Raw genomic sequence first — 12,178 nt, 5'->3', positions numbered from 1 at the left:
GCTCCGAGCACGCGCGGGCGGGCGTCTGCGTCCCCAGGGAAGGGACGAGGCAGGCACGGAGGAAGGAGTGCCTGCGCGGAGGAGAGGAGGGCGCGCTCGGCCTCTGCCCCAGCTCCGCATGCCCGGCCCTGGCTTCGAGGTCCCGCCGTGCCCAGGGGCACGCTTGCCGGCGAAAGGCCCGGAGGTGCACCCCGGGAAAGCCGCGGCTCCCTCCTCCCCGACTCCTCCTCTCCCCTTCCCTTCCTCGCGGCCCGCGGCGCGCGTTTCTCCCGCCGGGTTCCCTGGCACCCGCGCTGGGAAGGCTGTGGCCAGGCCTGGGCGAAGGGCTGCTTCCCCTCCCACGCCCCGGCCCCTGCACTGCCTCGGTGCCCCTGCCCCGCTCGCAGGCCGTGCCAGCGAGGTGACAGAGGATCCCTCCCTGCAGAAGCTCCCCCGCGCCACAAACCCTGGGCAGCGGCGGCACCCCGCACCCAGCTCGGTGAGCAGCCTCCGGTCCCAGGGAGCAGGGCAGGGGTGTGTCCTGTCACCACCCCACGGCCCTGGGGGCTGCAGCCCCAGCTGCCTTTGCTCGGGGCCTTGGCTGAGGATCTCTGGCAGAGGATCTCTGTCCCGCGCCCCACACGGAGGTCGTCCCTCCGGCACGGGCTTAGCGCGCAGTCCCTGGTGGAGCCCTCTGGATAACAGCTTCCCAAAGGACAGAAATTGCCGGCTCAGTGGGCGTGGTGGAGCATACCTGAATTCCAGCATGCTGGGAGGCTCAGTCGGGAGGATGCCAAACAGGCAACTTGGCCCAGGCAACTTAGTGATTCAGTGAGACTTGTCTCAAAAGTTAAAAAAAAAATCAGCCAGGTGTGGTTGCCCAAGCCTATAATCCCAGCACTCGGGAGGCTGAGGCAGGAGGATCACTGAGTTCAAGGCCAGCCTGGGCTGCACAAGAGAGTTCAAGGCCAGCCTGAATTACATAGTGAGACCCTGTCTCAAAAAAAAAAAAAAAAAAAAAAAAAGACCCTAAAAAAAAAAAAAAAAAAAAAGTTAAAAACAAAACAACACAAAACAAAGCTTAAAAACCCTAGCATGTAACTCAGTGTGAAGGCTCTGGGTTCAGTCCTCAGTGCCAGCCCCCCAAAAGGAAAAGTAAAGGTCATCTCCCGAAAGTTAGCATTCCTGAGGATCAGACAGGAGGAGCGAGGCAGAGAGGGATTCCAGGGGACAGCAGCTCCCCTGCGCTGTGTGGAGGGAGCCCGGAGGACGGCGGATGCAGGGCTGAGAGCGGTGGGCCAGCCCGTCCCATCCTGAGGGAGAGGGGACCAGAGGTGCACTGTGCGCTGGGGGTGTGACCTGCAGGAAAGTAGGGTTTGCCGCAGGGCAGGTGCAGGTGGAAGTCCGAGGCACTGGGGAAGCTGTCAGGATGAGTGCAGCCCCAGGCTCAGAGCCCGGAGCCACACCTAGGCGGATCAGATGCGCCTCGCTTCAGGGACTCCTGGCCTGATCCTCGTGGCGTGGTGGGACGGGCGTGGTGCTGGAGCCCCCGTACCCCGGGAAGAGGCTTCTGGGGTGCGAGGGCAGGGGCGCTGGGTGAGGGACGGTTCCTTTGAGGGGCCAGGCGGCCTGGGAGCACAGATGTGCCCCCTTCGGGGCTGTGAGCACGCTGGAAGCTGAAGTCCCCTGGGGGGAAACTGCATGGCTTGGCCTCAGCCCGGGCCCTGCTCTGTGGACGGCGGCCTCTTCCCGGGGTACAAGAGCTCCGGGGCTGCTGTCACCCCCCACACTCACACTTGGTGGCTCCAACACTACAGCAGCACTTCCTGTCCCCACCCTGGAGGCAGGAAGCCTGAGATCACTGCTTCACCAGAGGCGTGACAGTGAAGCCAGCCCCCTCCCACCTCTGTGGTTCCCGGTGTCCCTGTACTGTGGCCACAATGGCGTCCCCTCGGTATGTCGCGTCTCTGTCTGCCTCCCGCTCGTGAAGATGTCAGCAACAACGTGTCGGGCCTGCCTGATGGCCCAGGGTGGGTCCCGACTCAGCCATGTTGGGGTCACCTTGCTGCTGCACGAGGGGACGCTCACAGACCCGCCAGGCAGCCGTGCTGGCCCCAGGGTCCCCACTCCTGGCTGAGCCTGTTCGCCTGGGCGCCGGCCCTGACTCACCAGGGAGGAATCCCTGTGGGACGCCTCATGAGCGCCGGGAAGCCGGCCTGCTCTCTGCTGCCTCGGGGGACTGAACTGCGGGGGGCTGCTGGGATCCTGCTCCTGCGCGCACTGTCCCTCACCCCAGTAGGAGGCCGAAGTGCCACATGGTTTGTGGCTTTGCAAGATCTTGCTTTGCCGAGGGCAGCTTGGGGCATTGTGGGTGCTGGTGAGGGGGGTGAGGGCTCTCAGCTATCAGCTGGAGCAGCTGCGCGTGACGCACCCAGGGACCCGTTGGCCAACGCGCCCCAGGAACAAAAACCAGGACAGGCCAAGAAACACCTTAAAGAACTGTATTTCTACTTCCTCACGGGAACAGAGAAGCCCTCCAGGAAGTACAACCCTGCCGCCCCAGGAGTGGGGTGGGGGCCCTGCCGCCCCCAGAATCCCCAAAGCCAGCCATGGGAAAAGATAAAAATCTGCAGAGGAAAGACGACAATCTTGAGGGCGCTTTTCTTTGTTCTAGGAAAAGTTTCCCTTTCTTCACGGTGAACCAACTCACTTATAAAGAGGAAGTGAATTCTGAGAAAAATATGAGAAATATTCTCGAAGTGGGAGAAAGCAGTTCTTCACAAGCGAGGCGGGGCCCCGGGCGCTGAGCTCTGTGCCCCGGGTGACGTGGGCCAGCAGGGACGCTTCCTCCTCGGGGGCCAGGGCTGAGTGCCTGCTGCCAAGGAAAGGGGCAACGTCACGGGCGTGCGGCCACTTGCCAGGCGGGGCCAAAGCCCGCAGGGCAGGAGGGGCGGGGTGACAGGCCGGTCCACTTTGCACCTCCTGCCTGCCTCGGGGTGGCTGGGGACAGGGCCAGGCAGGGTGTGCTCCCATGGAGAGGGAGCCCAGGGGCCCCTGGGAGTGGACACCAGCCACCGAGGCAATGGGACACAGGGGCAGAGGTCATCAGAACCTCGGGATGTCCCCAGCATTCCCAGGGACCCAGTGATTAAGTAGCCTCCGAAGGGAGGTAGGCTTCAAACACAGGCCCTCTGGACCCCTACAGTGCAGCCAGGCCCCCACTGGATGGGGCCCGACACGCAATGCCCACACCCTCTCCCGGGCAGCTGGGGGCCATCTGTGGCCACCTCAGGGATGGCACTGGTGTCATCTCATGATGGACCGGCACCCCAGCGTGGGGTCCAGGGTGCCCAGGCCTCAGCTGCCCCAGGGCTCTGAGCGGGTGGTGTAGCAGGAGCTCAGGGGCTGGGCCAGGCCTGGGAGGGGCAGCTGTGGGCTGAGGGCCCAACCCTGGCAGCGCCCACGGGGACCCACGGCTGTGGAGGGAAGAGTGGCCTGGCTGCTCCACTGGCCACATTGGGTGGCAGCCCCGTCTCCTCCTTCCCACAGGGCCCCAAGGGGAAGGCGTCGGGCGGGGGCACCAGGTGCCGGGAGGACAGCATTACAGAGAAGCCCGCACCACCTCTGCGGTCCTGGGATGGCTGGGAGGGCGGCTACTGCAGCCAGGTCACAGGACACAGGTGGGGGGGAAGTGGGGAGGCAGTGTCCAGGCCGAAAGCGCAGCCCCTGCTGGGCGTCCTGAGCCACGTGTGGGTGTGAATGCGTGAGTGGTGTGCGCAGGGCTGCGTGGAGCCTGCTGTCACCAGGACATGGCTGGGGTCCCTGTGCAGGACGGAGGCCAGACCACGGCGTGGGGCACCGTGAGTGCGGGGAGGCTGAGCAGACGTGGGTGGGCCCCTGTCCCGCGACCCCACAGCAGGGTCATGTCCCCTCAGCCCCCGATACCTCCTCACAGCCGGGATGTTGCTCCATACACGCACGGCGCCGTGCAGGACCTGGCCTCGGATGTCCTGGAGGGTGGTGGGCTCCGTCTGCGGGAAGGGGCTGTGCGTCAGCTGCCGGAACCCCGCTCGCGGTCTGGATGCCGACCCGAGTGGTACTGCTAACCTGTCGCACTGTGTCCTGCCAGCCGTCCCACAAGAGCCAGGCTGACCCACTGCTATGCACCACGCATGGGCAGACTTGACCCCGAGGCCAGCGGCCCCCAGCTCCACGGCACGGGCGCTGTCCCTCACCCGAGAGCAGCGGTCTCCCCACAGCAAGAGGCCCAGTTTCTAGAGTCAGGCGCATGGCCCTAGGGTGTGGGGGGCTTTGCCAGCTGACGAGGGCTCCCCCGAGTATCCTTGGGGAGGAGAACAGGAGGAGACAGACCTTCCCCCGTTGGGAGGGCAGCTGAGAAAGGCAGAGGCTTGCAGGAGAAACTGAGGCAAGAGGCTAGACTCGCTTCCTGTGTCCTGACTGGTCCTGGGGCAGGCCTGGAGTGCAGATCTGAGGCGGCAGAGACGCTGCCGAAGGGCACTCGCTCGGCCAGGCTTCGGCCCACAAGAGAGGCCCTGAGGTTTCCCTCCACACAGCCTCTGACCCGAACATGTGCTCGTCTGAGACGGAAACGGGTCTGCTGCCCCGTGCTGCCGGGCCGAGGGATGCAGGCCTCGGGGGACCCACGGCACGCATGACAGAGGCAGGCTTCTGATAGTGAGTGGGGCTTAAACACCGACCCCAGCGGCCACGACTGAACTGCAGCAGTGGTCTTAGGGGATGAGATGTCCAAAGGGGCCCACAGACTCGGAGCAGAGCAAGACGGCCGAGCGGCCATTGCCCAGGTCTGTGAGGGTGCTGTTTAAGACACAGGTGAAATGGGTTACATTCTAGGAAAACAGGCCCTGGAAAAGAGAAAAGCCTCGTGGTCACCTTCCACAGAAGACTCCAGGGTACCAGGAGGAGTGAGGGTTTCCCATGACTTCGCCCGTTTCATGTATTTTTATGAAGCAAGTTCACAGAAATCAAAAGCTGACAACACGTGCGCCCACAAAGCAAGAGAGCGCACACACAGCCCTCCTGCGCTCGACAATGCAAGGAACCCTAAACGGAGCTGGGCTCGAGGAGCTCAGTGACACACTGTAAGAAAGAGTGACGGCCAGATACATCTGTGCAGGCCTGTAATCCCAGCACTGTGGGAGGCTGAGGCAGTAAGAGCACACAGTTTGAGCCCAGTCTGGGCCACTCAGGGAGTGACCAAGATCCTGCCTCAAAATAAATAAAATAAAATATTAAGTTAAAATACAATAAAGTAAAATGGGCTGGGATACAGCTCAGTGTGTGGGTTTTCCCCATGAATGCAAGGATGGTTGCTATGAAATCTGTTTGTATGTTGTATCCTATTAACAGATCTGAACAGGAAATTACCCAATTATCGTCATACACATGACCCTTGAACAAAGTCCAACAGCCACTGTTGATGAAATAGTCGAAGCCACAGGCACCAACAGGAACTTCCTCAGCATAGCGCACTGTGCTGACCGCAGCCTCCACACCAGATGACAAATTCAGGGACCCTGGAAGCATGGGGACCGGGACAGGAGAGGACACCTGCCACTGCAGTGATGGCACACCTCCACGGGGCCTGGTGCCTCCTCGAGACTCCCAGCCAGAAAAGGATGAGGGAGACGGCGGTCGCTGTTGACAACCATCTGACCAAATACACAGAAAACCTGAGAGCAACTGAAAACCACTACTTCGGGGCACGGTGGCAGTGCACTCCTGTAATCCCAGCACTCGGGAGGCTGAGGCAGGAGGATCGTTGCGAGTTTGAGACCAGCCTGGCCTACAAAGTGAGCTCAAGGCCAGCCTGAACTGCACAGCGAGACCCTGCCTCAAAAAGACGAAAACGACAACAGCAACAAAACGCCACGACGGATAAAGCAGTCCAGTCAGGTACCCCGAGCCACGTGAATGTAGGGAATCAGTAACTCCAGGCACACAAACCTAAGCCAGTTAGATGATCGAACAAAAGGCGCCCCTCAGCACAGGAGGAAAAGCAGAGACCAGCGCTGGGCATAGCTGGTGGAGAATAGGACCAGCGCTCAGGGTGCACCCGCCGGGCTGGGCCCAGACCCAGGGGGAACTGTTGGTGATGTGGTGATGTCTGAGACCCACGACACCCAAACTCAAGGCAAAGCCGGAAGAGGGCATAACAGTGCAGGGCGAGGAGGCAGGGTGGGCAGCAGAGAGCTGGGGCGTCCACTTTCGCCCCGGGACCCTGGCAGCCAGCAGGGAGCTGGAGTGGAGATGGGGGCTTTCTAGGAGCATGAGTTAGGGGCACCCACAGGGAGGAGTGCCAGCCCTGGCCAGGGCATGGGAGGAAAGTCCCCCGAGGTCCCGCTTCAGCGCTTGAAGTCCCTGCCCCGTCCAGAGCCTCTGCGTGATCAGCCGACACCCACGGCCACCCAACTGCAGCGCACGAGATGGCACCCCATGAGCACCCTCGGCGGGCACGTGCTCCCTTCCGCCTGCTTGGTTTGCTTCCGAGCCCCACCCAGCCACGCCCTGGCACCAACAGACCCCGCGCTCCCTGCTCTGCAGCTGGCCAAGGCCCCCACTCTTGGCGTCCTCCTCTGGACCCGCTGGCCTGGCCTCGCTGTCCCCTCCCCTGAGGCCATCTACGATGCTCCTGGAACCCCCGCCAGGCTCAGTCCCGGGCACTGGCTGCTGCGCCCACCGGAGCAAGGCCCAGGTGCTGTGAAGGCTCTGTGTGTGTGTGTGTGTGTGTGCGTGTGTATGCGTGTGTGCGTGTGTGTTCCCAGTGTGCGCATGTGTGCATGCAGAGTACTGTGCTAAGTGCACTGTGGTACGTGCAGTGTGTATACACACTCGGGTGTGCTCAGGGTGTGCACAGACTGGCGGAGGTGGTGACCCTGGGCCGTGCCCTAAGGGCACGGGAGTGTGTGACATGAGATGGCCTCCCAGGCAACTCGGGCAAGCAGCACCAGCCTGGCTCCTCCTGAACCCCCCCAGCCCAAAGGCGCCTGCCCCCGCCCAGTGGCACCTCCAGGAAGCGGGTGGCGGTGGCCTGGTCCTCGCTGGTCAGCAGTAGGTTGTCCACGAACATCCAGAAGAAGGGCTGTGGGCTGCTGGGCGGGGGCCGCGCGTACTGCAGCAGCCGGTGGAAGTGGAACAGGAACCACCCTGCCGGGAGACACAGGGCACATCTGGGGCATCCACTGCCCACGCCAGGGCCGTGGACTCCAGGGAGGCCCTGGGGTGGGGTGGACCACTGCCTGGGTGGGCGGGGATGCCATCAGCCCTGCCCCTTGGTCACCACTCCAGAGCACTGCCACCTTGAGCCACATGGGCACACGGGCCAGCCGGTGGGGCAGGGAGGGCTAGGCATGGACACCAGCAAGCCTTGCTGTGGCTTCACAAGATCTGTTTACGTCAAAATGTCCCTGCTGCACACCCTGGGCACGCGTTGGCGACAGCTGGCCAGGCCTGGTTTAAATACACATTTGGCAGAAGAGAGGCGGCAGGGTGGGCATGAGATACCCCGGAGACCACCGCCCCTGGCCCCATGCGTGTCTTACCAGGAGAGCGGTCACAGGTGTGGCCCCGAGCGGGCGTGGAGCCGTACACGAGGTCGAACGGGCCCCATTCCTCCACCTGTGGGGCGGGGACAGTGGGCAGCGTCCTCGGGTAGGGGCATTGTCACCGAGAGGCAGGGCGCCTTCTGCCCATGCTGAGTCAACAAAAGGGCCGGGGGCAGGCAACATGCACCCGGGACATCTCCACCCAGGAAGCGCAAGGCGGGAGCAGAGCCCACCAGGCCCTCAGGGCAGGCCCGGGACAGTGGGCATCGAAGAGGAGCACCGGCGTCAGGAGGACGCCTCTGAGCTGGTCCTGGGGGGTCTGCACGAGGCCCCCACCGGCCCAAGCACTCTCCTGTGTCATCAGCCTGCTGGGAGCCAGTGGCCAGCGGCGGGGGTGGACAGCGCAGGGGACACTTCCCGTCTGCCAAGGATACCCCCAAGTGGGACCTCACCCTACCGGGCCCCCAGAGGCCACAAGCACTCGAGAACCCCCCCCCCCGACCTCCCCCAGTCAGGCGAGCAGCAGTCGGAGAGGAGGGGTCCCCACGGGCACAGGTGGGTGAGGACGTTTGTCAGCTCCGCAGCTGTTCACGTGCAGACTCAGCATGCTCCTCTGGAGGACGCTGTGGGCTTAGTCCGCGGTGGGCAGCACCCGCTCAGGGCAGCGGGAGCCAGCCCCTGGATTTTAAGGCCAAGCTCTGTCCCTGGGCTGGGCCACAGGAATGCACATGCCACGCCCACCAAGGGCCTGGCCCAGACCAGCAGGTCTGCATCCAGCCAGCACCCCTCCCTCCCGGGCCGAGCCAGGGCTGCTCACGTCTCTGCGCACGACGTCGGTGACATCCTTCAGGTGCCTCAGCCGCCCCGCCTGGGACCCGGTTTCCAGAAAGCCCAAGCTCGTCAGCTCTGGAGGGAAAGAGCAGGAAGGCACGGCTGCTGTGGACTTCGCCCAGCAGGGCGTCCAGCGACCATCCTGCGGCCAGTGAGGGAGCTGCCTGCCCCTAAGGGCGGGCGTGCTGAGGGCGGAGCTCACTGCATTGAGATAAGCGAGCAGGCGGTGTGCAGGCCGAGCAGAGGACCGTGAGCTCGAACCTTGCTGGGGAAACACAGTGACTCAGTGAGACCCATCTCAAGAAAAAAAGGAAAGAGAAAAGGGGGGATCAACCCCTAGTACTGCCCCAAACTCCAGAAACTATACAAAACCAAAGCCACCGGCAAAGGTCCCCAAGTACTGCAAGTCCAGCAGGGTGTGGCGTAAGCGGGCATCTCTGGGCTGTGATAAGGTCCCGGCTGGCCTCATCAGCCGGGCGGGTGACCCAGAGCAGGCCGGGCTCCTGCAGCCCTGTGCCGGCAGCAGGCTCGTGGGCAGGCCAGGCCCTTGCTGTGTCTTAGGCGCCTGTCCCTGACGGGGAGGGGGGTGCTGATGCTATCACGGCCACAGCGTGGGCTCTCACACCGTGCGGGACCCACTCTGTGGGATGCAGACAGGATGTGACCCGGCCGGGGGCTCTGGTATCTTTCCAACATTTCCAGGGGACTGGGTGCAGTCTCCAAGGAGCTGCAGCCAGGCAGGACGGAGACCTGGGTGCCGGAGGGGCTGGGGGCCGAGTGCTCTTGCTGCGGACTTCACGCCGATGCTCCCCAGCCGGGAAGGAGGTCCACTCTGCGCCCTGCAAGGTTGGCCGCCTCCTCCTCCCGCTCCCCCCTTCCCCTTCTTGCCCCCTCCCTGGGCTTGGGCGTCCCTATCTGGGCTCTGGTTCGCAGCCCCCCAGAGACCTCTCCCTCCCTTTCCTGATTGACTGGGGGACCAACGGATGGACTCCTCACTGCCACGTTCCCTGCAAGGGTCCGCGGTCTCTTGGCTTAGGAGCTCACGCCCTGCGGTCAGTGGGGGTGTGAGGGTTCCTTTCTATGCCCCAGCCCCAGACGCAGATGCTGGAGAGGCCGTAAGGTCCACCCACTCCCGCTTCCTGGGGGAGCCTGCAGGGTGTCGCTGTGCTCACCCTGCTTAATGTTCCCGAACAGGGACAGCACCCGCACCGGCTGTCTCTTCCACACAGGCACCGTTTTGTACATCTGCTCGGGGCTTTTCTATGAAGAAAGAGAAGAGGAAAGACCCAGGCGTGGTGGTGCACGCCTGTCACCCCAGCACTCAGGAGGCTGAAGCAGAAGGATCGCTGTGAGCTCAAGGCCAGCCTGGGCTACAGAGCAAGACCCTGATCACCATGCTAAACGGATCTGAGGAATAGGCCACCCACGTGGGAGACAGAAAGAGCCTCAGCCTCGTCAAGCGCCGGGGAGGATGGCACCCGCGGCTGCCCTGCCCGCATCCTCACCGCCTCGAGGTCGTGGAAGGCCTTCAGCTGGTCTCGCCACTTCCGCCGCCGCCGCAGCAGCCCGCTGCCCCGGAAGGGCAGGCACAGGAAGCACACCCAGTGGTGCATGCTGTGCACCTTGTCCGAGGTCCCTGGGCCCAGCAGCGCGTCCAGGCACTCAAAGCAGTAGCACCTGGGGTCAGCAGAAACTAGGTCACGCGTGCCGGGGATGCCAGCAACCCCAGCACTCTGGAGGCTGAGGCAGGAGGATGGCAAGTTCCAGCACTGCCTGGGCAACTTAACAATTCTCAAAATTTAAAAACTTTTTTTTTTAAGGGCTGGAAATGTGGTTCAGTGTAAAGGCCTCGGGATCAATCCCCAGGGCCGGATGCTGCAGAAATGCTGCAGGTGCAACTCTCTGGGCACTTGCACCCTGGATGCCGGGCTCCGGGAAAGCAAGGAGAGGTGTGGCGGACGGGGGGCAGAGGGGGCAGTCGGGGCGGCCTCACCGCGTGCACTCAGGGTTCTCGCAGATGAGCAGCATGCCTCCCGAGGCGCAGATGGAGCAGTAGGACTGGTACCCGTCATCGTCGTAAAGAAACAGGGCCTCCAAGAACCTGTCCTGGGGAGACCGAGGTGGGTTCCCATCCCTGCTCCTGGGCTAGGGAGCCCCGCCTGGCCCCCACCTTACCTTGCACGGGGCGCACATTCCTCCTTCGAACAGGGGGTGCTGTGTGTGCACCCGGAGACCTCCACAGCAGAGGCAGATAGCTAAAGAGACACAGGGCAAAGCTGGGGTGCAGAGTGGACCAAGGGCCCAAGGGGCAACACATCTGCACAACGTGGAAGAAAAGAAGCCTGCAGAGCAGGAGCGGAGGGCCCGAGGTTATAAGGACAAGACGCAAGGCCGGGCGCGGAGGCGCTCGCCTGTCATCCCAGCACTCAGGAGGCTGGGACGGGAGGATTGCAGGGTGTTCAAGGCCAACTTGAGCTACACAGTGAGTTCAAGGCCAGCCTGAGCTACAAAGGAAGACCTTGTCTCTACAAAACAAGCCAAGGGCCGGGGATATAGCTCAGCGGCACAGCGCCTGCCTGGCAAGTACAAGGTCCTGAGTTCAATTCCCAGCGCCACCCCCAAACCAAGCCAAATAAAAAAAAGCGTCTTGGGCCAGGGCAAGCTCACCTTCTATGTCTCGCTGGTTCACTGTGACTTCGTAGGCGATGAGCTCTGGGGAGAGAGAGGGAGAGAGGAGCGCCTTCCTTCCCCGCTCCCACTTTGAACAAAGTGGTCCCGACGGCACGTGGGGGTGACAGAGTCTGTTTTCCGTCTTTGTGTACTGGGGATTCTATTCAGGCCTTCCCATGGAGCTACATCCCAGCCCTTTTTAAAATTTTTAATTTTTGAGACAAATTGTCAGATTGCTAAATTGCCTAGGTTGGGCTTGAACTTGTGATTCTCCTGCCTCAGCCTCCCAGAGCGCTAGGATATAGCCATGAGCCACTGTGCCTGGCACAAGCACCACCCTGAACCACCTGGTCCTGGAATCTAAGCAGTCGGGCCTGGTTAGGTGGTGGATGGGACAGAAGTTCGTCTTTCTGTCTGGGGCCTGGGTGCCATGTGACCTGCCCTGGCACGGCCCTGAGCCCAGTCCCCAGGGAGGAGCCCTTACCTCTGCCCCGCCTGCGTGCAGGGGAACGCAGGCGCTTGCTGGAGCCCAGCAGGATCATGTCCACACCACGCTCAGCCTCCAGGGCCAGCGCTGGGGCACGGGAGGAGGAAACAGCCAGGCTCAGCCCAGGTCGGGACCCCCAGACCCTGCCCAGCCGTGCCCCCTGCGAGAGGAACACCCAGCCTGCCCCCTCCTCCCCCGGTGTCCCCCTTGGCCCCAAGAACAGGCCAGGATGAGCAGCACCCCGGGGCTCACAAGGCGCCGTCACCCACCCTCAGCCGGGCGGCCGTCCAGGGCCATGGAGCCAGCGAACAGTGCCTTCCAGAGCCACCGGGGTGGCAGTGGGGAGCACTGAGGAGCACGTGGGGGGCGCTGAGGAGCACGTGGTGCGCGGGCAGGGTCAGGCGTGGGACAGGAGGCCCCGGAAGCTGTAGCTGGGGGGAGGGGCTCCGGGGGGAGGGACTTGCATCGGGGCGGAGCTGAGAGTGGAAAGGTCTGGAAAAGCAGGGGCTAGGATAGGGCCCAGGTGTGTGAGCACTGGGGCGGGGCTTAGGGCCTCAGTGGGAGGAGCCTCCGAGCTGGGTGGGAAAGAGTGAGGGGTGGAGGGGGAACGCTCAGGGCACTTTGGGGG

At 63.1% G+C, this 12,178-nt stretch overlaps 1 protein-coding gene across 1 annotated transcript; it reads right to left on the bottom strand.

The window, feature by feature from the left end:
• Nucleotides 1-2,463: 2,463 nt before the first annotated feature.
• Nucleotides 2,464-11,847, bottom strand: Dnmt3l (DNA (cytosine-5-)-methyltransferase 3-like). Its single transcript, XM_013506088.1, has 12 exons — nt 11,820-11,847; nt 11,548-11,637; nt 11,061-11,105; nt 10,569-10,762; nt 10,387-10,499; nt 9,899-10,070; nt 9,566-9,653; nt 8,380-8,468; nt 7,560-7,635; nt 7,025-7,164; nt 3,925-4,010; nt 2,464-2,854 (listed from the first exon to the last, which is right to left on the bottom strand). The coding sequence occupies exons 1-12, from the start codon at nt 11,845-11,847 to the stop codon at nt 2,686-2,688; spliced, it is 1,290 nt and encodes a 429-aa protein (XP_013361542.1). The 3' UTR covers nt 2,464-2,685.
• Nucleotides 11,848-12,178: the final 331 nt, after the last annotated feature.

The sequence above is a fragment of the Chinchilla lanigera genome, unplaced genomic scaffold, assembly GCF_000276665.1.
Source record: "Chinchilla lanigera isolate Chin_1 unplaced genomic scaffold, ChiLan1.0 scaffold00006, whole genome shotgun sequence".
Taxonomy (NCBI): domain Eukaryota; kingdom Metazoa; phylum Chordata; class Mammalia; order Rodentia; family Chinchillidae; genus Chinchilla; species Chinchilla lanigera.
This window is presented reverse-complemented; position numbering and strand designations above follow the sequence as displayed.

Coding starts and splice junctions, on each gene's coding strand:
- Dnmt3l (XM_013506088.1), bottom strand. CDS start 11,847: ATGGCCCTGGACGGCCGCCCGGCTGAGG. Junction 10,071..10,386: donor GAGAACCCTGAGTGCACGCG/GTGAGGCCGCCC, acceptor TGCTGACCCCAG/GTGCTACTGCTTTGAGTGCC. Junction 8,469..9,565: donor GTTCGGGAACATTAAGCAGG/GTGAGCACAGCG, acceptor CTTTCCCTCCAG/AGCTGACGAGCTTGGGCTTT.